Source organism: Danio rerio, chromosome 19 (assembly GCF_049306965.1).
Source record: "Danio rerio strain Tuebingen ecotype United States chromosome 19, GRCz12tu, whole genome shotgun sequence".
Taxonomy (NCBI): Eukaryota; Metazoa; Chordata; class Actinopteri; order Cypriniformes; family Danionidae; genus Danio; species Danio rerio.
In genome coordinates this window covers 43,502,052-43,528,264 of record NC_133194.1, presented here as the reverse complement: position 1 = coordinate 43,528,264, position 26,213 = coordinate 43,502,052, and the positions used below count along the sequence as shown (strand labels likewise).

Here is a 26,213-nt window from a genome sequence, read left to right as displayed (position 1 = left end):
AAATATTTCTTGCTTATTTCTCCTCCGCTCTGTGGTTAACGTCATGCATGGTTTAATTCAGTTTTTAAGAAAGTGTTTTGTAAATAAATATCATTTTGAGAATTATTACATAAACATTTCCTCTATGTTGTCAAAAGTTTGAGAGTCTTAATTCTTTGTTCTCAAAAAATTCCAACAGTTTTCAAGAATTAGGAAATCTTTATTTTTTTATGCATGTTAGACACTGTGTACAACTATAATCAGAATTTACATATGTTACATGTACCTTAGAAGGTTTTCATCATCCCAGTCTTTATTAAGGCACCAATTTGTTTACTGCAATTCATCTATCTTCATTTTTTTTCAGCTGATATATCTAATTCATACAGTACAGCTAGATATCATTACAATTGGTGTTGGATTCTTCTTTTAAGTGCACTTTGTTTCAGTTGAACTGAATTTATTTCATTGACATCACTTCCTGGGTAGAGTGTCCATGTACTTGCATATGATTGACAGCATCACTTCATCAGCTCCTGCACCAATGGACATTAATCTGGAGTCCCTGTTTAAACAGAAAGAGCAGATGTACTTGTGCCTTGACTATTGAGGATTTGGTTTACCATTCATTTGCTCTTTTAAAGAGGTTGTATGATGCCCAATTAAAAGGTCATTTGATATACTGGAAATATTAAAATAGAAGTTTTCATGTTTAGAAAATGCACCATTTGCACATAATCCACGTTGCTCAGGGTTCCCTCACTTCTTGAAAGTACTTTAATTACAGACACAAGGATTCAATGCCTGGAAAGTACTTAAAAACAAACTTTGGTCCTTAAAGGTGCTTGAATTAAATGAGAAATTAAATTGGTTTATGGCGTTATTTCAACAATTGTGCTGTGCTGCAAAATAAAACAAAATCTAAAACTAATGCAAATGAATGTATTCATTTGATCAATATTTCAGAAACCACATTTGACTATTGCCAGTTTTGAATTCAACATTTTTTTCTGAAAAGAAAATGACTGTTTAAAACGGTCAAAATATGTGAAAATTACTCTGACATTTTTTCATGTAAATATTAAGTGTGAGTGAAATGTTAAGTACAGTAAGGACTTTAATGGTGCTGCGTTAGGAATAACAAAAATGTGCTTGATATAAAAATAAATGGCGCTTTAATTTTGGTGTCCATAAAAGAGTGGAAAGCCTGATTACTGCAGCACCTCCATTTCAGGTTAGTATAACTGAGTTTTGGTTTCCATAAATCTCCTGAAAAGCCCAGAATGCTCTGGTTGACCAGTGAAACCTGTTCATTTTGATTGGCCAACCGCTTCGAGCATGTTTAAATGGAATTCCTATAATAATAGTTGGTTTTAGCTTTCAAGGCAGCTAAAGCAGTTGTAAACACAAATAGCAGATAATGGCATCAGTTTTAGCCAAGTTCTCTATTAGATATAACTTGTGTACTTGCAGAGACTGATTAATTACACACTGAAAGAAATGGGAAACATTACAGAGTTCCCACTCTGTCATAATCAGCAAATTCAAGGAGTTTGAATGATTTTCAATTTTTAATCAGGTACTGTAGTCATTTACACCCCCAGTATGTGTAACACCATGAAAGTCCTTACTGTACTTAACATTTCACTCACACAATTTGCTCACTTTCACACAATATTTACATGTAAATTGTGCGAGTTATGACGATGTTTTGAACGTGTCATCTAAAACAAAAAATTGAAATCGAACTCATTTTTGCTTTTTGAACAGTCATGTTTAAAGAACTAATAACATTTGTTAAATTTAATACTAGTAATAATTTAAATGCACTTTCTGAAATTTTGATCATGTGCATTATTTGTCCATGTTCTTGCAAAGAATTTAAATGAACGAGTTGTAAATGAAGAAATAAACTTTTTTTATTCTGTTTTTGACAGCAGCACAGTACAATTGTTAAAATAACAACAAACTAATTTTATTTCAAATTTAATATGAGCACTTTCAAGGACTTATGTTTGTTTTTTAGTACATTCCAGGCCTTAAATCCAAAAATATGAAATTCAAGTACTTTCAAAAAGTGTTGGAACCCTGTACAAAATATTTTCTTGGACATAACCACATTCATGTTGATCCTGGAACATCAATCCTGTTCAGTATATAATCCAAACCCTAAACCTAATCCTAAATAATTCCCAAAATCAAAGAGCTCTAATAACTGGATACAAAGTTTAATCATATATATTTTTAGTCAGTTTGATTGATGTTCATTGAGATGACTAGAAAAGTTCATTTCATTCAACTAAAAACATATTATTTTTTCCATTGTGATGTAGAAGCACATAACCCTAACCATTAGTGATGCCACGGTTCACAATATAATATTGAACCGTTCTGTACGACCTCCACAGTTCAAACGTATGTTTATTTTCAAAGTGTGGGATTTTATGTGTTCGCCAGTTTGTGCATGGGCTACCAGCAGCTGTGAGATTTCAGTGTTATTTTTTATACAATTCACTAGGAACTAATGTACTTTTCTTGGCTTTTTAGTAAAACAAAATGAGTATTGCAATAAGTCGATTTAATTTTCTCCTTAACCTCTTATTGTTCCTATTGCCTATAGAATAAATAAACACATGTGAGAGCCGAACCGAACCGAAAACCTTGTTAAAAAACTGAGGTATATTTTAAACCTTGAGCTAACTGTATTGTTGCATCCCTACTAACCATAAGCCTAAACTTAACATAAACTGTAACGTCATTCCTTACATTTGATTGGCTGATTGGAATGTTGTTCCAGGATCAACATGGATGTTTATACAGGAACATGTCCAACTTGGTGAATTCCTGCTTTCCACCATATAGTCAAGAGTGAAAACATGCAATCCAAACCTGTTGCTGTGAAATGTCACTAGATGTCAGCGCAGCTCAGTTGAGCTCAGAAACTGACCTGTAGAACCTGCTGACAAGGACGTCACTGGTGTATCCCATGCCACCCCAGTACTGCAGGCAGCTGTCAGCCAGCTCACGTGCCAGTCGCCCTGCCTTCAGCTTGGCCATCGATGCCAACTTCGTCACATCATTTCCCTTAATGTACAGAGCTGGTCAAAGTGCAGAACACACAGCGTTAGTGTTCAGCATCAGGGCTAGCCCAATGTCCTGTGGCTATTATGTTTTCAGTTGGAAAACCAAAAATTAATCCACCTTAATCCACTATTACTTAATCCACTCTTAACAGGAGAAAAAATAGAACCGATTTGAATTGTTTTTGCATTCTCTCACAGGCCAGGTAATTATGTTGTATGCCATTTTCATGGGGAAAGACTATCGATGTGTGTTTTTTGTCTAGCAATGCATGTATTGCTTTTCATTTAGTAAGTGATGTATTTTCTATTCGGGTTGCTTGAATTTATTTCAGTCATCTGATTGGTCAAATTTAGATGACCAATGTGGAATTGAGAGCTCAGAGCGGGTTGGGTGCAGAAGGATTGGTGGGTTACATGTGGGGGCTCGTCTGGGATGGGAGTGAAGATTAGGGGGTTGAGTGTAACGGAGGCCAGCTAGCCAAGTGCTGTGCAGGTAAATTTCACTCCTCTGACCTCTAAAGTTGCTCTAGCGACAGACTCAAGACGCCATGTGCTTTAACCTCCTTGTTAGAGCAACTAACTCCAATGGAAAGAATCGGCGGTTTGATCCCAGCTCAGAGCGGGTTGGGTGCAGTAGGACTGGTGGGTTACAAATGCATGAAATAAATGATTATTATTATTAATAATTTTGTGATGTATATTGTGCAGCCCTAGACGGTACCATTCGAATCTCACAGCAGAAATTGAGACTCATCAGAACAGCTATTTTTAAATCTTAGACCAGTAGTGCTTAAACACGGTCCTGCAGGGCCGGTGTCCTGCATATTTTAGTTCCAACCCCAATTAAACACAATTGAACCAGCTAATCAACCTCTTTCTAGGCTTTTTAGGTGTGTTGAAGAAAGTTGGAGCTAAACTAAGCAGGGCACTGGCCCTCCAGGACTGAGTTTGGACACCCCTGTCTTGTACTGTTCTAAGTCTCTGTTTTGTTGTGCTCTTCTGTTGTACTACGCTTTAAGGTTTGATTTGTGGTGTGTTCAGAGATGCTCTTATGCAGACCTTGGTAGTTACTGGCCTTGAGTTACTACTACCTTACATGAGCTGAATGTGATGTAATGTGTATTTATATAGCACATTTATTGTGTATGGCCATACACCCAAAGCGCTTTACAATCATGAGGGGGGTCTCTCCACCAGTGTGCAGCATCCACTTGGATGATGCGACGGCAGCCATAGGACAACGGCGCCAGTGCGCTCACCACACACCAGCTACTGGTGGAGTAAAGAGACAGTGATAGAGCCAATTCAGTTGGTGGGGATGATTAAAAGGCCATGATCTTAAGGGCCAATTGAGGGACTTTGGCCAGGACACCGGGGTTACACCCCTACTTGTTACGAGATGTGTCATGGGATTCTTAATGGAAACAGAGAGTCAGGACCTCGGTTAACGTCTCATCCGAATAACGGGTGAAGCACTCTATCTAAGGGTGTCACGATCCTCCAAATCCTTGATTCGATTACATTTTCGATTCTAAAGTCACGATTCAATTCGATTTTCGATTATGAATAATTAATTAATAACGAATTAATTATTTGTAGCCTACCGTTTAAACTACCTGACTTGCATGGTCTTTGTTTTACCCATAAACAAATCATACAGTAAATGAATAAAGGTAAGTTACACACATACCACCTGTCAATCACTTTTTCTGTGGGACTGGGGGATAGGCAGTGATCTGTGTCGTTATAATGGCGTCGGTAAAAAAGGTGCACAACCAACAGGAACCAGCCAACAGTACCTGAGGTGTTCGCTAAGTACTTGTGTGAAAGTAAAAGATGGAAGCAGTCTACTGACTCGCTAACTGCCTTGACCCGCTGTCTCAAACGCATGACAATTTGTGTGCGTCTGTATCCTTGTGTGAATGAGTGTGTGTGGTCACATGATGTGTGTTTTCAGCGGTAGTGAGGATGGAGGGCTGCTCAGAAATACTACACACCAGTGTGGATGTGGATCGTTGTCGTTCTAAAATGCCATTTAAAAACAAAGACATATTAGTGTAAACAGGGCCTGAGTGTGTATTTTTCGCGAGCGGATTTGCAACGGGTGCGGGGCGGAGGATCGCGATGCGCCTATCGTCTATCATCCCAACCGTAATACGTACATAGCAGAGCTTGCAAACTGTGTTTGTTTTTTTTTGTCGACAACACGAACGTTGTCAACATAACTTACTGGAAATCCAAATTGCTTCCACACCGGCGACTTCATTGAAAGAGGAGAGGGTTTAAGTTCTGTCGACGGGTCTCCTGCGTCTGCAGTTTAACAAGCACTTCAACAAGCCTGTTTTTTCCTGCTTGGCAAGCCAAGCTAAAGTGACAAGGGGGCGTGACAGCATCGACGATTCTATTTTTTGATTCGATAATCGAAGCTGAGCATAAATTTCGATCGATTTCGACTAAAAATCGAAATCGTGACACCCCTAACTCTATCCATAGCTGAATCAGTCTATCTATTCTCCTTTGATGCCGGACATCAACAAGGCATTTTTGACTGTATATTTTGTCTCTATCAGACTATTTTCTGTAAACATTAAAACTGTTTGTAAAAATTCCTATAAATTAGTAATTTCTGAAATACCTAGATCAGCCCTTCTTGCAAAAACAAACACACCACGTGTAAAGTCACTTAAAGGGATAGTTCAGCCAAAAATGAAAAATCTGTCATCATTTAATCTGTCCAAAACATTTGAAGTTTTATTGTTCTGTTAAACACAAAATAAGATATTTTAGAAACTTTGTACCACTGAATAACAAACTATTGAAGTCAGTCATTACAGGCTTTCAGTTTTCTTCAATATATCTTCTTTTCAGGACAAAAAAACTCAAATAGGTTTGGAACAAGGGAACTGATGGGTGTCCAAATAAATCACCACACTAACGTTCCATTTATTAAAACACAACATAAAGCCTGAGTAAATAATGCAAGAATTTAGGTTTTTGGGTGAACTATCCCTTTAAATCTCCTTTGCGATGCTCGGTTTGAAGTTTGGCAGATCGTCTTGACCACATCGACAAATTGAAATGCACTGAGTATCTGCCGTGTAATTGGCTGCTTGTTAACAAACAGTTGAAGCGGTGCACCTAATAAGGTGGTCAGTGAATGTATGGCTTTTAACTCCAGTTTTTAACATCACAACCTAAGGGATGAAAAAAGGAATTGCAACCCAGCGTTCACACTATTACTTTCCATTATTAATTTGGAAGTCATCTGCCCTGTAGACCCGCCGGACCCAAACCCATGAAATTGCATATTGAAACTCCCCTATGAATCCTTCTGAAATAATTTGGGAAAAGGTGTAAACTAACCCGTGGCGCGATGTAGAAGAGAGCGCAGGAGCTCAATCTCCATCTGCAGCTCAGCCAGCCTAAAGTGAACCACCTGATTGTGTAAAATGGGCTGATTGAAGATCTTCCTCTGTCTGGTGTACTGAATAGTCTCCTGGACAACTTTCTCCATCACCGTCAAAACTTGAGGGAAAACACAAAACAAGAAGCATGACTGTATCAGGGAAAAATTTCGATTGATGTCAGCAAATAAGTTCCAATAACAAATGAAGTAGATGGAGGAGGACAACTGCTAGACGGAAAGTAGCCAGACATGTTTGCTGATGATCTTAAATGTCAGTTCTTTTACTTCCTTGTTGTTTAAAACTAAATAAAACAAGTTCTCCTGTGCACTGACTCATCGGTAAACACTCGTCAGTCTTAAGCGAGAGTGATCTGGATTCATTACACACACACGCAGGCACTACTGACATCATGTTTGTGCCAATCCCAAACGTCATCGGAATGTTTGACGTCATGTTTGATTTGTGGGTAGTTGACAAATAGTGTGAGAAACCATTTTTGTAGAAAGAATTATTTTATTTCTGTAGTTTATAAGGGGTCACTAACTTATTTTTAAGGCTTGGTTGTGTTTATAAGATGCAAAGCAATGTGTGCTCATGTTTCACTTGTAGAAAGTCAGGTTATTTTTTTCATCTATCTCACTTTGATTATATACTGCTAACATAATGAATCATGAATCAGACAAAAAAGCACACTTTCAGTTAATTGACTTAATTTTAAAATAGAAATAGAATTATGTAAAAGTATTGTAACGAGATATGCACAATGTTTGATTAGTTTGACAATACTAAAATGTCTGCGTGGACACTGCATATTTAGGAGCAGCTCACATGTGTAGTGGAAAGCAAACGGCAAAAGATGCGGACATCAATCAAGAAACTGTAATTATCTAAAAATGCTTACCAAATGTTTATTAAAAATGCATTAAATGTTTAGTTTACAAAAGCTATAGTTTTGTTTTACCAGTTGTTTTGTATTATAGAACTTAATAATGAATGTTTATGAGTTTCTTTAAAATTTTTTTAAATAATTGATACATGTTTTAACACTTTGAAATAATGATTCATGTTTGAATATGAAAATCACTTCCAGTCACCTTTCCAGTCATATTTATTTTCAAAGATATTGTAATAAAGAAGGAGCTGTCCAACACTTCTGTACCTATTGTATGAGAACAATTGGTTACCTCCATTTCAATTGCACCATAAAAGGTACAGAACAGTATCATAAGAGGTGTTTTCTGTACCATATAAGGTACAACTTTTACAAAGGTACAAAACTGTTCCTTAAGGAGCATTATTTGTACCACCGTGTACCTTTTTTCTGAGAATGTACTGTGTTTTTAGAAATATATGGATGATTGCCATTTGTAAGATGAGGTATTTATTAATGATAAAAAAAAAATCTTAATAGTTTATAACGGATATAATTTATTGAACTATGCTTGAGACGGTCACACTATAAGACAGCAGATTGAGATTTGCCTAAAAAAATATAATAACAGTCGTTTTATAACAATAGGTCCACGGAAGACAAAGATATGTTTAAAGCTCCCGTGAAGTGCTTTAAAATGTGCAATTTTTTTTAATTTGATGATTGATGTAATCACAACTGAAACATGAAGAGTGGGCAGGACATAATGTAGCCCCTCCCCTTTTTAAATAAACCGTTAATATGTTTGTTTTCTTACAGCTCTGCCACTGACTGTGGTTAAGCTCAAGTGCAAAAAAATGAAAAGCTAACAAGAAGGGGGCGGGGCATGTCAGATACTAGAGAGCATTTGTTTAGTCAGGAAAATTGATGTAAAACTGAAGTATGAGATGATGTGAGAAAAAAAAAACGTTGTCCCATTTAGGAAGCTTTGGAAGTTTATGTCAGCTTTATATCTTCTAAACGCAAAGTTTATACACACTAGCTTATGGATATCCTTAAAACCAACATAGTAATTCTAACATCTAAAAAAATTATTTTAATTTCACAGGACCTTTCACCATTTACTGCAGGGGTGTCCAAACTCGGTCCTGGAGGGCCGGCGTCCTGCAAAGTTTAGTTACAACCCCAGTCAGACACACCTGGGCTTGCTAATCAAGCTCTTACTAGGCTTTCTAGAAACATTCTTGCAGGTGTGTTGATGCAAGTTGGATCAAAAATCTGCAGGACACTGGCCCTCCAGGACCGAGTATGGACACCCCTGATTTACTGCATTTCAAATGGCGACAATATGAATTCTACAAATTTTGTCATGTGTGACAGTGGAAATGCAATGTCACGTCAACAACACATGTAGTAATGGTAATGTTTACTTACTGTTTGCGACCCCCCAGAGTCGCTCTTCCTGAAACTGCAGCATCTGATAGGTGAAGCCCATTCCCTCCTGACCAATCACGTTTGAGCAGGGCACACGAACATCATCGAAAAACACCTCTGCTGTGTCCGATGAGTGCATGCCGATTTTATTGATCTTGCGAGCAATGTGAACACCTGCGGATGTGTTTAGCATTAGCACGTTGTTATTTTTTTTAATAGTTTTTTTTGTAATATTTGTGTGTGTTTTACCGGGCAGTTTCATGGGCAGGCAGATCAGGGATTTGTTCTTGTGTGGAGGGCCGTCGCTGGTGTTGGCCAGCAGGCACATCCAGTCTGCTTGAGTGCCGTTCGTGGTCCACATCTTCCCTCCGTTAATCACATATTCATCTCCTTTGCGGACAGCTTTAGTCTTGATGCCTGGGAGAGATGGAGATTTATTCATAAACTAGTGGTTCTCGGTCTGGGGTGCAGGGCCCAGCAAGAAAAGCACATTTTGAGGAGCAGCACAATATCACTTAAAATTTATTCGTTTGATAATAGAAGCTGTTTTTGCTAAGCGTGACTGCACACACAAGGAATCTGTCTTAGAGAAAGGAGCTTCCAGTGCCTAAATAATAGAGACATAAGAACATAAATAAATAGTGCGTATGTAGTAAATAAATGTGGTTCAGGTGGGAAATACTACTACCAATAATAAAATATGAATTTAAATCAAGTTAATAAATTATCATTAAGATCCACCCTGCCGCTGCTCCACCAAAAAGTTCTGCTTTTATTGAATAGAGTACTGTTTTTATGTTGTGAATGTTGCTTTATTGTTGTTTATACAATAGTTCTGTCTGATCCTACAATCTAATTGGCTGAGATAGTGAGATCTTAAAGTAATATCAGCACTTGTAGAGCCTCTTCACCCTTGTGTATTACTCCGCCCACACAAGTGGGAAGCAGAGGACTACAGTTTGACAGATATTGCAGCTGTTGGACAACATAATTTACTTTTGGGGCTTTTAGGTGAGAATGTAGATGTTTAGATTGCAACTATGCAGTTTATTTAGAAGGACAGTGCTTACTAATTATATTAATAATTTCTGAGATTCAGAATGTTGGCGGTCATCAGCCTGTCATACTCAGCAGAGCAAAAGATGGTTGATGCTGCGCCATAAAATAGCGACAGAGACCGCACAATAAGTCCACTGGGGAGGAAAAAACTGCATTTTTTCAGTGTAGATTTCAAACTACAGCTGATCAAATCATTATAAAACAGGTAAGTGATACTCTAAGTCGATCTCTCTCTTTTGTATGTTATAGTGCTGTATTTATACCATAATAATCTACTAGTGTTTGCATTGTTCTGTCATTTATAGCGTTAATTATTGTGAAATCCTGATTGCAACAGAGAAATACAGGGAAATGTATGTAGACTGAATCTTAAAATGTGAGCAAAATCAGCTGTTTTGTCAACACTAGACATTACGCTTGAGAATTATTCAAACACTAGCTCTAAAGTGATGCTTGTGAAGTAACAACTTACTGTTCCTCTCAGAAAAGGGTTTTTTAAACTTTGTGTTTGATTTTCTTTTTATATACACGACAATGCTGTCGAACTGTTGTATAAATGCAATATCACACTTGTAGTAGTGTGATATGACTGTATATCGTCATGGGTGGGACACGAAGACATCATTGCTACTCATGTGATATTGCTCATTTATATAATAATGGTATTTATAAATATTTTAAATTAATATTTATTTTAATGTTTTCAGGATTTATTCTTGTATTAGTTATGTGTTTGTTACCTAACTTATTTCTATATGATGCTGATTTGTTTTTATTTCACTTCTAGTTCGTAATTTGTAATACTTAAAGAAAAATATTTATTATTATAATTTATTATATATTATGTTTTTTTATTACATTTAATTTAGGTTTTTATTAAAAAAAATTTATTTGCATCATATTTATATATGACTTTACTTCCTTATTGTTTATTTCTACATGATTTGTTTATTTTGTTTCAGTTTTAATACTTAAATCTTAAATATTTATGTTTTAGTTTTAGATTTGTTTTAACAGTTTTTAATTCTATGTAGCTATTCTATATGGTTTAATGTTTTAATTTCAGTTTTAGTACATAAATATAATTTTTTTACTAAAATATATTAGTGTGTATTTATGACTCATTTTAAACCTAAAGTCATTATTTTTACTTTTTTTTTTTCATTGGTTTTAATTTTTTATTGCTTGGTTAATAATTTAGTTCTAGTACATCAACTAAGTTTTATTTCGACCTTATAACAACTTCAGTTTTCTTTAATAACCTCATTAATATTTTCCACCAGCCCCGGTTTTTACTTCACAAACAAAATTGAGATCATGGAAAACAGATCTGCACATAGACCCATCTGGTTTTTCACAGACACATCTTTTAATCCCCCCCCTACCTTTATTTTAAAAGGTCATTTTAGATTTGCGTGTAGTGTTATGTTTAAAATAACCAAACAAGCATGTTATACAAGACCTTCAGTGAAACACTTACTGGCTACATCAGATCCGGCGCCGGTTTCGCTCACCCCGAGGCAGACCACCACGTCTCCCATTATGGTGGGCTGCAGAAACTCTTTCTTGAGCTCTGCAGATCCAAACCTACAACATCACACAAATCACATCCTCAGTCACTGAAAGCTTGTAAGACAGCATGCATTACGGAGATTTACATTTCCTAGCAGCAAATGCAATTTCAGAAAAGCTTCCATAGGGCAGAAACACAAAGCACAGTAATCAAAATCCAAACAGCCCAAAATGAAAATGCGGCGGAGAATGGCTGTATCCAGAGAGTAAGCACAGTAATATATCTGCTGTATTATAATACCTGCTGCTGTCAGATACTAAAAAAGAAAAGGAGTCGTCCTCATAATTACTGTTTTTAGTTGACATGACACATGATTTACATTGTTATGAGTCTATCAGCATATGGTGAGGATAAACGGCTTCAGATGTTATTATGCTTTCTATTAAAGGGGATCTATTATGCAAAAATCACTTTTATAAGGTGTTTAAACAGTTTTGTAGCAAAAGTGTGTGAATATAGCCAGCCTCTAATGGTGAAAATGTATTAATTCTATGTTTTATAATCGCACTTGATTAAAAACAGTCTGCAGAAACACTTTACTTGACATTCTCCCTTTGTACGTGTCATCAGAGGGAGAAAGCCCCGCCCATTAGTGACAATCTCTCCCTCATTAGCATAGAATGTTAGTCTTGTTTTAGAAGCTGCCAGTTTGCGGACACAGGCATTTGTAGCTCCGCCCTCTTTTGAAAAGAGAATCACATCTCATTTGAGTTTAAAGCAACAGTCACCAAAACGGTCAAAAGCCTCAAGTGATCAAAGCCTAAAGTGGGCAGTTTCAAAGAGTTATAAAACATTATTTTTGGGGTATTTTGAGCTGAAAGTTCACATGCACACTCTAGGGACATTAGAGACTTATTTTACATCTTGTATATAGGTCACCTTTAAAACTAGATTTGATCAGTCTGTGATGTGGAGAGCTGCTCTGAGAGTTACTATAGATTTTACTGCATTATTTGATAAAATCTTTACATTTTATTAATTAAAATAAAAACTATTTAAAATAATTTAATTTCATTATTTAATAAAATGGAATTTGAGTGGAAAATGTATTTAAAATAATAGTTTTTGTGAAAAAAAAAGTATTTTAAAATGTTAAATTATATTTACATTATTTTAGTCAAACTAATACAATTATAAAGGAACAAAACTGAACTAAAGTGATTGTTCAGTCCAAAATAAAAAAAAATTCTCATAATTTACTCACACTTAATTGGTTCTGATCTTTTATGAATTTATTTCTTCTGTCGAACACAAAACAATATATTCTGAAAAATGTCGGAAAAAACAAGGTTTCTGCAGGTCTTATGGGGTAAATTTAAGACTTTATAAAGGCTTTTTTTAGGATCAGCTAAAGAAATTCTATGGGTAAATAATACAAAATAATAATAATACAGCCGTATATTTATAACAAAGTCAAAGTAAAAATACAATCAAACTAATCTAAATCACCTTACGTAATGTTAAAGCTAGAGTAGCTCTAATTCAATAGATTTTTACGCACTAAAAAAATACAAACTTTTTTTTTAACTATGTAAAAACTATGGACTTGATATAAACATTTTATACTTAGCCACACAATTAAAATGATTTTGTTTTATCAATTCAAATGTTAAGTAGTTTACTAGTTACCTGAAGAATTTTAAATCAAACAGGTTTATACTTGCTAAACTGCCTCATAGTGATGTTAAATAACTACAATAAAAACCAATTTTATCTGGCTCTGGACCGTTTCAAACAACGCCGCTCAATGATAATGCCATAGCTTGTGCAGTGTGCAGAATTCATTATTAGTATTATTAGCATTATCAGTATATTAGTATTGGTAGTTGCTGCTCCCTGACAAACACATATTATATGACTACACACAATCATTGTTTTTATACACAGTGTATTTTACATACATAAGAGAACAGGGAAATCTGGAATTTACAATCACGTCCCTAAATGACGTCCATTGGAACAAAAAATACTATGGAAGTCAGTGGCTGTTCTTCCCCCCAATATTTGGTATATCTTCCCTTGTGTTCAACAGAAGAAAAAACAAACTCAAATAAGTTTTGAACAAGTGAAGCAAATTTTTGGGTGAAGTGTACATTTAAAGATACAAACAAATAAATTCCTCTAGAAAGTGACATTACCTGGCCAGTGCAGGTGTAGCCATGTCGCTCTGGACGCCGATGGCCATGGGAATCCCTCCACAGTTGATGTTCCCCAGTTCTTCAGCAACAGCCAAACTATAGCTGAAGTCCAGCCCCAGACCTCCATACTCTACAGCCAATCAAAACAATCAAAGCACAATCTCAGACCCAACTTGTCATTTGAATGTTTATATAAGATCTGCTTGTACCCTAGTGAATGTTGGGTCCACTTTACTTTAAGGTACAATTCTCGCTGTTAACAAACCATTAACTATGACGAGGGCCCGACAAAATCCAGATTTGTTTTTCCAGATTTGCCTTTTCTGCACAAAATTATGTTTAAAGAAAAGTACATTTTGTGAGTATAGTAACTAAAACATGAAACAATAACTTGTCAACTTTTATTCTAGGTTTACAATGCAAATCCAATTAGATCCCCTCATTTTTGCTAAACAAAGTCTCTCAAACAATATACCAACTAAAAACTACAAACTTTATTGTAAATAAATCATATAAACATTTGCATATTAGTTAATATTACTGAAATAAATATTAAAATTGAATGAAAAAAATATATATATACATTACACACTTTTACTTAAGTTAAAAAAAAGATTTGATGATATATTTTTTGTGTTATTGTAGTTTCATTTTGTTTAAGGGGGAAGGGTTGAAAATAATAATTTGTTTCTTTTTTTCTGTAAAGCTCTGTTCTGTAAAAGTTTAACAAACAAATAAAAAAAAGATGATTTGCTAAAAAATCTGTGGATTTTTGCATGTGCAGATTCCATGTGAGTCTTACTATGACTTTTATCTCAATGAAATACTAATTAGCTGCTATATATTAATAGTTAAGGCTGATTTATACTTCTGCAACACACGTACAGCCTTTGCGCGGTCGCATAACCCACGCTGTGGCTGACGCAGACCCGGATGCGCACTTCTCAAAAAATGTAACTACATGTCGCAACAACACATATGATAGGTCGGCTAGGTAGTGCTGACAAGCGTCGGCGGTGCTGAGAGCCACGAGCCCGATGGTAAGATAGTTTACAAGTGTCGAGTCCCATAAAGGAGCTCCAGATGGAGACTTTTCTTGTGTTTACCTTATGATTAAAGTTGTTGCACGTCCGCCGGTTCCCGCCTCTGAATGAGTGAGACTGCGTCTAAAACCCCCTACTACTCAATAGGTACTGCATTTGAATTTAAACGTACCACTCGGATGTTAAATAAAGTAGGTTCTATAGAGTATGAATGTGAAAAGTATGAATGGTATTCAGATGTACTACATCCACCATTTTGTCATGGTCACGTGACCTACCTGTGTCAGTTGCGTCGCTTCTCTCCCATTCATGAATTCTCTTGCGAGGCGGCATGGGTTAGCGCAGCGTGCATGGGATGCACACTTCAGAATCTCGCCGGAAGTAGTAAGTCATCTGGGTACTTCTCGCATACTTGTTTTCGAATTAGGACATACCACTCAGCTCACATACTGATTTTAGCGTACTATATAGTATGGAAGTATGCAGTTTCCGATGCAGCCTGAGTTTTAGCTACTTAAAGCATTCAGAAAAAACAAAATACCCATGAAGAAACTCGACACAGAGGAACATAAACACCTACTGCCAGTTAGTGTATCGAAAGTGCAGAGCAACACAAACAGCACACAGAAGAATAAATGCACAACTACGCGCAAGGCAGGTGCCGTGGGTCACGCCAATCACTTAACGCAGAAGTATAAATCAGCCTTTAGTGAGGTAGTAGTTGGGTTTAGATATTGTGTAGGATTAAGGATGTAGAATATGATCATATTTTGACTACTAATAAACAGCCAATATCTTATTAATAGGCAGGTAGTAAGCTAGTAGTAATAGCAGGAATTGGTACTTAAACTAAAACTTTACCAAAAAAAAACGGTTTTCCTTTTGTCTTTGACATGAGCCACCTTAGAAAAAAGGTTGTCAGCCAAACATACAAATTTACATACATAATAAGCCACTGATGCAAAATGCAAAATAGCTGCACTTTTAAGGTCAGATCACCTGATGTTTTGGTCTTACGCCAAAAGTCTTTTGCATGTAAGATGTAAGAACATGTAAGCATGTAAGAACTCGAGTGCTTCAAATAAATTCAGAAGTAATTTCTATCAGCTCTCCTTGTTCTTGGACGACACTAAGCTGAACTTCCTTGCATAACAAGATTTGCCAACATATTTTTGCCATGCAGCAATCTTAAAACTTGCCGTGCCCTTTTCACACCCCTGCGCTTCATTTAGTCATCATCATAGCGTACTACAACGGCTTGCGCAAAGCAAACGGCATATAAGATATTGCATGTGACGCAATGAAATCATAACAGTTTCCCCACGTTACTTTCCTTGTGCTGCATTTATTCATGTCATTTCATGTTCTGTTTCATTTAGCGTTTTCCTTCAGGAAACAAATATTACGACATTAAGGAAATTATTTTATCCTGTGCAAGCAATAAAGGCAACAATAATGTTGAAAAGCAGGTCCATTAATGGCTGTTGTGGGCTCATTTTCCACAGTACTGTACAGGCCGCTGTAGTCTGTCAATGCTTGTGCTCAATATTCGCTGTGGAAATAAAATAAGGGGAAAAGAGAGCCAGAGAGCAGAGGAAACAGATACAGCTGCACAGGAACAAGTGTAGTCCAACAATTCACTATCCAAACAGATGATTTGTTCGCTTTCATCGCATCAGAATGGATGCTTTGTTGATATACTTTGTTATACACAAGCAAGCTTAACGCAGGCTATTGACCTTATTCTTCACCTACGAGCCACTGGAATCTTTTTGGCTCAACTTCCGGTCTCTTTCACGTCTGACTTTAAGATGGTAAAAACAGGTTGTTATGCTGATTGACTGACATTTTCTTCTGAAGTTATTCTACTTTTTATGTATAGTCAGATGTTATTGAACGTATTTCTTTAACTGCTTTTCGATTGGTTAGAATTAACGTGTGGGAAAAGGCCAATGGAACTCTCGCAGGTAAACAAACACAAAATGTCGCCTTTTTACTTTGGAGGAACGACTGCGCTGGCTGATTGTATCCCTGGTTATAGTATACTAAATAGTTTGTGTACATCACTTTAGGCATATATACATTTCGAGAATAAAGCGTGGCTCCGGCTGGAATACAATGCTTTAATGCATTGCAAACAGTGAAGTCGCATTGCAAGTAACTTCAGGAGGAGGCGTGAATAATTTCTGCGACTTGGTCATCTTCCGGAAATATTACCAATGACCCATCAGGTCATGTTTTTCCCTCTCTCTATCTGTTTAAAATTGGTTGGTAAAGCGCTGTCAGTTATTTTTCCTCCACATCCCATAAGATGGGATAGCGCATCGGGCTACTACTTTTTGTGGTTGGGTCTGTTTTAGTTCAGATCATGTTCTCACCACAAACTAACCGCTCCATGGTTTATTTGAAAGCGTACTGAGACCAACTATTCAAGCAGGTCTTGGTCTGCTTTTTTGGTCCGCTTTTGGTGTGCACTCAAGTGCGATTGCTACTGTACTTTCACACTTGCCCAAATGAACCGCACCAAAAAGGAAAATGAACCGAACTAAATAAGACAGGTGTCAACAATCACAAAAAACAATCGCAGAATAAGGTCAATATGATATCAAACCAGTTTTAGCACAAACCATTTGACGTAGATTGTTATGGTAATGAATTAAGGACAATGGTGGTTGGGATGCGAGAATCAATCATTTACGCAATGACAATGCCACAGATCGCAGTTTAGGGTGTTTGTTTCATTTATTATTTTATGTCTGACCGACCATTAACAGTTAAGTAATATGATTAGAATGTAAAATTAATATCAAATGAATATCAGATCACAGAGCTATGTGAATGGAGGGAAAACTACTAGAAAAATATAGCGCTTTATTCGTTTACAATGGCACAGTGTTTTGTTTTTGGTAAAGTTGATTGTACACAAATAAATTAAAATGAATGAATGAATACACAAGCAAGACATCATTCATCATTTTCTTTCGGCTTAGTCCCTTATTTATAAGGGGTCGCCACAGCAGAATGAACCGCCAACAATTCTGGCATATATTTTATGCAGCAGATGACCTTTCAGCTGCAACCTAGTACTGGGAAACACCCATACTTTCTCATTCACACACACACACACACACACACACTTACATTAATCAATTTAGTTGACCCAATTCACCTATACAGAAGTCTGTGTGTGGGGGAAACTGGAGCACCCGAAGGAAACCAATGCCAACATGGGAAGAACATGCAAACCATGCACAGAAATGCCAACTAGCCAAGTCGGGACTCGAACCAGCGACTTTTATGCTGTGAAGCGACAGTGTATCATTTTAACCTATACATGTTGACTCTGCATTGTGATGATGTTTTACTAAAAAAACTATTGAAGTACAAAGCCACCTGTGTCCTACATATGAAATCATTTGTATGCGGAATATATATGTAGCTTACATTTCTGTAAAAAAAATGTATAATAGTTAAATAAAACAAGGTGTATCTGATGCTTTAGTCAATGTAACCTAGTTAATTTGCTTATTGTGCAGGATTTGAAGATCAGATTTATATCTGTTAAGCATATATGTGGACAAATATAATCCGCTTCTTAAGTGTGATGTCACGTGATAATAAACTGGTAATAACAAACGTTTACAAAGCACTGTAACACTTTTGTCACAGTGATCGCAATATATACAGCCATGCCTAATATTCGATGGCCAGAAAGTGATTGTTTTTTTTTTTTTTAGAAATTGTTCAAATATTGGTGTCTGAGATGCAGAGTCCAGAGAGTCATGTGTACATCATGATTTTGCATAGAATTTACTTTAATGTGAAATGACTATAAAGTGGTCCTAAAAGAATAATTTCTCAATTCAAACGTGTAGTGGCTTGGACCCGGGAACAGTATTTGATACGTCACCACATAACAAGCAGATAATAAAACGTTTACACCAAACAGATAGCTATGCATTAAGTGACCATTTGTGAACAGGCCCAATTAGATAGCTCCTTTAAATGTGGCCTTCATATGCATTTGTGGCTCCTCAGTGTTAAAATCATATTACTAGACATGCCCCTTAGTGTTGATTGGCTGTAAGTGACTGTAATGCCTAGTTCAGACTGCGTGATTTTAGCCCCGATTTTGGCTTGCCGACAGGTTTTGAGAAATCGCCGACAAATGCCTGAAATCACAGGTAAATCGCTGCTCGTGCACGTGAGTGATAATCACACAGTATGAACGATCAAAGACGCGATCTGAGAGAATCGCCGATGAGTCGCCGATGCCTGTGAGATATTTGGCGTGCTAAATATCTGGAGCTGTCGGCGATTCAAATTATGCCGTGTGAATTGAGTTTTGACTGAAAATAACATCAGCCATCGCCTACAGCCAATGAGAGAGCAGCTTTCACTTGTGTGTGTGTGCGTGTTTACCTGCTGCAGGCCAGCGGGAGGCTGGGGGAGAAGTTAAAAGCGCTCTTTTTCGGTTTATTTGGACCCACGAAATGGAGGAAAAACTAGTGGAGGTTTGACAGGACTCAGGAGCTACTGTGTCTGTTTGACGTTTCATACAGAAAGAAATTAGTTTATTATCAACTTAAGTTGAGGAGAAATGGCTAATTCCCTTTAAGCCCAGGTGAGCAAACATGTACATGTTCTACCCCATTAAAGGCTTCTTTCTCATTATGTAGTTAATAACAAAAGATATACTACATGTTTTTGGCTGTGAGACGTAGTTTGGACGAAGTTGTCGGCGATTCTCCCTATAGTTAAGTCATGCAATGTGAATGTCCATGTCGCCGAACCATCTTGCAGTGTAAACAAAGCAGCGACGAAACGCAAGCCCAGATAGTCATGCAGTGTGAAAACATCTGTGACACGACTACTTTTAAAATCATGCAGTCTGAACTCGGCATAAGTTTTTGGATATTGGTTAAACCAGGGATGGGCAAACTTGATCCTCGAGGGCCGGTGTCCCTGCAGAGTTTTGTTCCAACACTAGTCAAACACACCTGAACAAGCTAATCAGTGTCTTCAAGATCACTAGAAACCTATAAGCAGGTGTGTTTGATAAGAGATGGAGCTAAACTGTGTAGGACACCGGCCCTCCAGGACCGAGTTTGCCCATCACTGGGTTAAACACTGGGGTCAAAAGCATTTTTTAAGGATTCAGGAGGAGGTCGTTCCAAAACTGTAGAAAATTTGAAATTGATGTAAAACAAACCCTTATGATTGGCTAAGATTGACAATGAAATTTGAAAATGTGGTTCGACTGGTGTTTAAAAAAAAAAAAAAAAAGTTGTTTCATAGTAGACCTTTAAGTCAGTTGCTGGTTCCGCTTTCATAATGACATGATGAATGGCATTAAAGAAGTCAGCCAATGATTGAAAATAATTCAATAATTAAAAATCATATTTAACATTTGCATATTATTTAATAATACTATGGAAATGGAAATAAAAACTGAATGCACATTTATTTACACACATTAATCATAGTAGATAAACAAATTCAATGATTTGCTAAACAAAAATCTGCAGGCTGCTTAACAATTGTGGGTTTAACTATGACTTTCAGCTCAATAAAATACTAATTAGCTGCTTATTAATAGTTAGTTAGGCAGTAGTTGGGTTTGGGTATTGGATTAGGAATGCAGAATAAGATCATACGTTTCAGCGTTTCTTAAAAAATTGCTACGTAGACCTTTAAGTCAGTCACTGGTTCATTTAAAGATGTCAACCATGATTAATCAGGAAGCATTGCATAGTCTGACATCATACTTGCCCACATCAAGAATTTAGGAGTCAAATAATCAGACTGTCACAACAGAGAAAGATATTGTGTCAATTTTTGCTCTTATTGTGCAAGTCTTCAAGAATCAAGTCTACTTACATAAACTCTACATATTTCCACATCGCAAAGCAATCTAATAGGCTTATGTGAGTTTTAATAGCATGAAATACTAGGACATTAAGTTGGAGCAAAAAAGAAAGGGAGTTTAATGTCATATTATAACACAGGATTAAAGCTGAAGACCGTCAGCACTTCTGTTTACTGGGATTCTTCTGTTTAATGTCGTAACCTTGCGCAGTACATTTAATCACAGCATAGATGCGAAATGAGCAGTGTTTCAAAAGACACTAGAGGCCGTGCACCCCCACATATTTTGAGACTAGAGTAAATGTCAGAAGACTGGACGTTTCGGATAAGAATGGCGTGTAAGTGCCTTATCAGAGGTTGCCAGGGTTGGAAAAACAGACGATCTGGATTTACGCCAGTGTTCTGCAAGATGGATTTGTTTCAGCCACGTTGTGAAAGCTGAGATTCGATGAGAGAGACGTTGTTATGGGAACAAGCAAAACTTTCAAGTGAGGACTCAAAATACATTCAATCATGCAAACCTAACATTGTGTGGTGTGTATGCACATATCAGCGTTGAAGGCTTATGATGATATCAGAGAGAGACTGGGGCTAGATTTGATGAAATCTGGGTTCTCAGCAACTATAAGGTTTTGAATGTTCAAAAGCAGAAGGTTTCAGACTCACAATATCAGTCTGATTTTGGTACAATCCATTCAACAGTGTTCTGGTGATTCATAAACAGCAATTGCCTTTGGAAGGAAAACAACAGCAATTCTTAATCTTATTTTGGATGTCAAGTTTAAACTGAAAACTATGTGATCTGATGAAACTTGAAAAATAAGTCATTCAAGGTTGTGGGAAACAACTTTCCAGGCCCTAAAACAGCTTTTTCAGCAAATAATAGAAAGTGATAACTGCTTTAAATCAGGAAAATCATCCCTATTTCTGTTTTTAATATATATTATATGCAGTTTTAATCATGTTTAACAAGTTTAAAGTGAAAACTAAGTGATCTGAAGAAGTTCAAAAAAAATTGTCATTCTGCTTTGCGGGAAACAGCTTTTCAGGCCCTAAAGCAGCTTTTTTTCAGGACAAAAATAGCAAAAAACAAAGTGATAACTGCTTTAAACCATGAAAATAAGCAGTCCTTCTGTTTTAAAAAAAAGATTGTATGCAGTTTTAAACATATTTACGTTTAAAGTGAAAACTAAGTATCTGATGAACTTTGAAAAAGAAGTCATTTTGCGTAGCGGGAAACAACTTTTCAAGCCCTGAAACAGCTTTTTCAGGCCAAAAGTAGCAAAGAACAGAAAGTAAAAACTGCTTTAAACCATGAAATTCATCAATCTTTCTGTTTTAAACAAAGATTATATGCAGTTTTAAACATGTTTAACAAGTTTAAAGTGAAAACCAAGTGAACAGAATTAGTTTGAAAAGGTTGTCATTCTGCATTGGAGGAAACAGCTTTTCAGGCCCTAAAACAGCTTTTTAAACGGGCCAAAAGTAGCAAAGAACAGAAAGTATTTGCTGCTTCGAGCCATGAAAATCATCATTCTTTCTGTTTTAAAAAAGTTAAACACAGTTTTAAAGTTGTGTAAGTTTACAGTGAAAACCAAGTGATCTGAAGAAGTTCAAAAAGTTTTTATTCTGTGGTGCAGGAAACAGCTTTTCAGGCCCTAAAACAGCTTTTTTTTCCAGGCCAAAAATAGCAAAAAACAAAGTGATAACTGCTTTAAACCATGAAAATAAGCAGTCCTTCTGTTTTAAAAAAGATTTTATGCAGTTTTAAACATGTTTACATTTAAAGTAAAAACTAAGTATCTGATGAACTTTGAAAAAGAAGTCATACTGCGTAGCGGGAAACAACTTTTCAAGCCCTAAAACAGCTTTTTCAGGCCAAAAGTATCAAAGAACAGAAAGTAAAAACTGCTTTAAACCATGGAAATCATCACTATGTCTGTTTTAAACAAATATTATATGCCGTTTTAAACATGTTTAACAAGTTTAAAGTGAAAACCAAGTGATCTGAAGAAGTTTGAAAAAGTTTTCATTCTGCATTGCAGTCAGCAAAGAACAGAAAGTGATAAAAAACATATGTGCATGAGGTCACCATTTTTCTCAAAATATATATATTTATTTAATGAGAAAAAAATTGTATCATTGGCAAAAAATAAAAACAATTAAACAAATAAATGAATAAACCTTAAATTCCTTTGCATTGTCACGTTTGAATGAAAATATATCTAAATTTTCTAAGAGCTTTTAATGTGTGGAATAATACAAGTTGGAAAACGAGCCCTACTTGTTTATTAATCTACATCAATATTTTCATGTGCAGTAACCATGGAAAATTCAAAAAACAGAAAAACCTTTTCTGCAGCGAGAATAATAATAGATATGTCTGTACAGAAATCAACTTCCAAAATAAACCTAAGAAATATTCACCCTACATCTTCATATCCTTAAAAAAACTATATACAGTACTACCCTTCACCTTAAAAATGTGCCGCTTTCTCTAAATGTGAAATGGGAAATTTGTAGTCACTAATGATGTCGGATTCTGAATATAAAAATAGCTTTGCAAAAACCTCCCAAATCTCGAGAGCGAGCGAGTGGAGGAGCGATGAAAAATAGAAAAAGCCTTCAGCAGTTGAGTCACAATTCACCTGAACAGATTCAGCGTTATTGTTTAGAGATTTGCTGGTGTATCTGTGCTGCTTATATCAAATGAGGTGAGGCTACGCTCCGAGTACTAATCTTCTCTCTAAGAAGATGCTGTAAATCCTAATGCACAAGTGTCAGCAGTTCTTAATGCAAGTGCTGCTCTCCTCTGACCCACACATTTATAAAGCCCGCTTTAAGATTCCCCCAGAGCCTTCAGCCATCGAGCAATAATACTTTGAAGTTAATTACTAAAACTTTTACTATAATAGATGAATCACAACATGATCAGGGAGTTATCTGCATGTCATTTATACATTAAACAAGCTACTGTTTGGATCTTACATTTGGATTTGGAAGTCTTGATGTTACATAATTGGACCACAAAATCAGTCTTAAGGTTTTTTTTATTTTAATTTTAACTTGTTTTTTATTTAAATTAGGTGGGCTTAACTAATATGTACTTACACTGAAATTAATCATTTGTTACAATGTACTTATTGTGTAAATACCTGCGTTTACATTGTACTTGTGATTAATTAAATTGCTGTATATAATTACATCTGTAATTAATTTCTTTATTTGCACTTGCAATTACACTGTTGACCATCCCTTACACCTTAAGCCACCCTTAAAACTACCCATACCATCCACCATGTCGAAAACCATACACACATCCCACCACAAGTGCACCAATCACAGTAAGTGCTCTTAAGTACATAGTAATTAAGGCCACCTAATATATACAGTTGAAATCAGAATTATTAGCCCCCCTGAATTATTAGACCGCTTGTTTATTTTTTCCCCAATTTCTGTTTAACAGAGAGAAGATTTTTTCAACAGATTTCTAAACATTAAAGTTTTAATAACTTATCTCTAATAATGGATTTATTTTCTCTTTACCATGATAACAGTAAATAATATTTGACTAGATATGTTTCAAGACACTTCTATACATCTTAAAGTGACATTTAAAGGCTTAACTAGGTTAATTAGGTTAACTAGGCAGGTTAGGGTAAATAGGCGAGTTATATAATGATGGTTTGTTCTGTAGACTATCGAGAAAAAATATAGCTTAAAGGGGCTAATAATTTTGTCCCTAAAATGGTGTTTAAAAAATTAAAAACTGCTTTTATTGTAGCTGAAATAAAACAAATAAGACTTTTTCCAGAAGAAAAAAATATTATCAGACATACTGTGAACATTTCCTGAATCTGTTCAACATCATTTGGAAAATATTTTTAAAAAGAAGAAAAAAATGTGAAGGGGGCTAATAATTCTGACTTCAACTGTATATATGTAGTTTAATATTAACACCTTGTTTATATGTTATATTAGATTTAATATATTATATAGATAAAAGATATGAAAGCTGAATAAACAAGCATTCCATTGATGTATGGTTTGTTTAATTTGTCAATATTTGGGTGGCATAAAACTATTTGAACATCTGGAATCGGAAGGTTCAGAAAAATTGAGGAAAGTCCCCGTTAAATTTGTTCAAATGACGTGTTTAGCAATGCACATTACTAATCAAAAGATGAGTTTTGATATATGTACAGTACACAATTTACAGCATGATTAAAAAAATCATATAACTAGATCTTTACTTAATATTCTAGTGATATTTTGGCATAAAAGAAAAACTCATATGACTTCTTCAAAGTATTTTTGGTCATTGCAAGAATATACCAGTGCAACACAGTGCAACAAATGCATACAAGAAAGCTATATGAGTGTCCACAGATTTATTTCCAATGCATGTTTTTTTGCAAACACACTATTTGTTTAGTTCTCCTACTCCACTTTTCATGCAGTGAGAGTCAACAGAAGCCCTTTGAATCATGTTGTGCATTGATATATTAATATTGGTGGAAATCTAGTTCGTGTTACATGGTGTTTTCCACTGTTTTTGTAATTGCTTCTTGCAGCCATGTTGTCTCTTTCTCATGAATCCATCTGCGCTCGCATAACAACTCAACTGAGCTTTTCCTCTGCTTCTCTCAATACTTACAACTGCAATTCTGTCAGTACAGAATTAGTCAAAATGTTGCTGTTTGTGCTTGAACTGCACATTTTCCTCTGAAACAGCACTTTTTCTTTAACAAAAGTCTTATGCAGCTAGTCGTATTCACGGTGGATTCATTATGATGAATCAACTTATTCTTGATCTTGTGATAGATGAAAACATATTTTAAGGTTCATAAACTGCTTGTTCTGGAAAAATATTTAAAATCGGAAAAATATGACAGCTCAAACTGCCTATATAGCACCTGCAGCTCTGCATACAGCAACTTTCAGAAGGATCGCAGTTTTAAGAGAGATGACGTTTTAGAGGGCCCAAATGTAAGAATTTTCATGTACTAAAGGAGTAGTTGGATGGCACAGTTAGCACTGGTTAGCACTGTCACTTAACAGCAAAAAGGTCGCTGGTTTGAGTCCAAGCTGCGCCAGCTGGGATTTCTGTGTGGAGTTTGCATGTTCTCCCCATGTTCGCGTGGGTTTCCTCCGGGTTCTCTGGTTTCCCCAATCACTATAGGGGAATTAGGTGAACAAAATCGGCCATAGTATACAAGTGTGTGTGTATGTGAATGGGTGTGTATGGGTGTTTCCTAGCACTGGGTTGCGGCTGAAAGGGCATCCACTCAGTAAAACATATTTGCCGGACTAGTTGGTGGTTCATTCCGCTGTGTTAACCTTTGATAAATTAAAGACTAAGCCAAAAAAAATTGATTGAATAAATGAATAAAGGATTAGAACACATCATGTTCAACCTGCCCTTGATCTACAACCTGTATGAGTTTTTCTGTTGAACACAAAGACATTTTGAAAAATGTTGATGGGCACCATTGACTTCAATAGAAGGGGAAAATATTCTGGAAGTCAACGGTGACCTCAGTCTGAAATTGAAATACTCCTTTAAAGGACAATTCACCCAATTTCATCATCATTTAAGCACCATTGACTTGTCTCAAACTTTTGATAGTTTCTTTCTTAAGAAGATATACATAAAACATAAAAGAAGATATTTTGAAGAATGTTGGAAACCTCTAACCACTGACTTCCATAGTATTTGTTTTTCCTACTATGGAAGTTTTTATTATCTTCAGGTATC

At 36.0% G+C, this 26,213-nt stretch overlaps 1 protein-coding gene across 1 annotated transcript in view; it reads right to left on the bottom strand.

The window, feature by feature from the left end:
* Positions 1–178: 178 nt before the first annotated feature.
* zgc:85777 overlaps positions 179–26,213 on the bottom strand; it is a 36,710-nt gene continuing 10,675 nt past the window's right edge. Inside the window, exons 3-9 of the mRNA NM_212935.1 lie at positions 13,545–13,674; positions 11,314–11,420; positions 9,024–9,191; positions 8,775–8,948; positions 6,426–6,587; positions 2,927–3,077; positions 179–544 (exon numbers count right to left, since the gene is read on the bottom strand). Of these exons, the coding sequence (NP_998100.1) occupies positions 454–544; positions 2,927–3,077; positions 6,426–6,587; positions 8,775–8,948; positions 9,024–9,191; positions 11,314–11,420; positions 13,545–13,674 (983 nt within the window). The 3' untranslated portion in view covers positions 179–453. The remainder of the gene's footprint in view (positions 545–2,926; positions 3,078–6,425; positions 6,588–8,774; positions 8,949–9,023; positions 9,192–11,313; positions 11,421–13,544; positions 13,675–26,213) is intronic.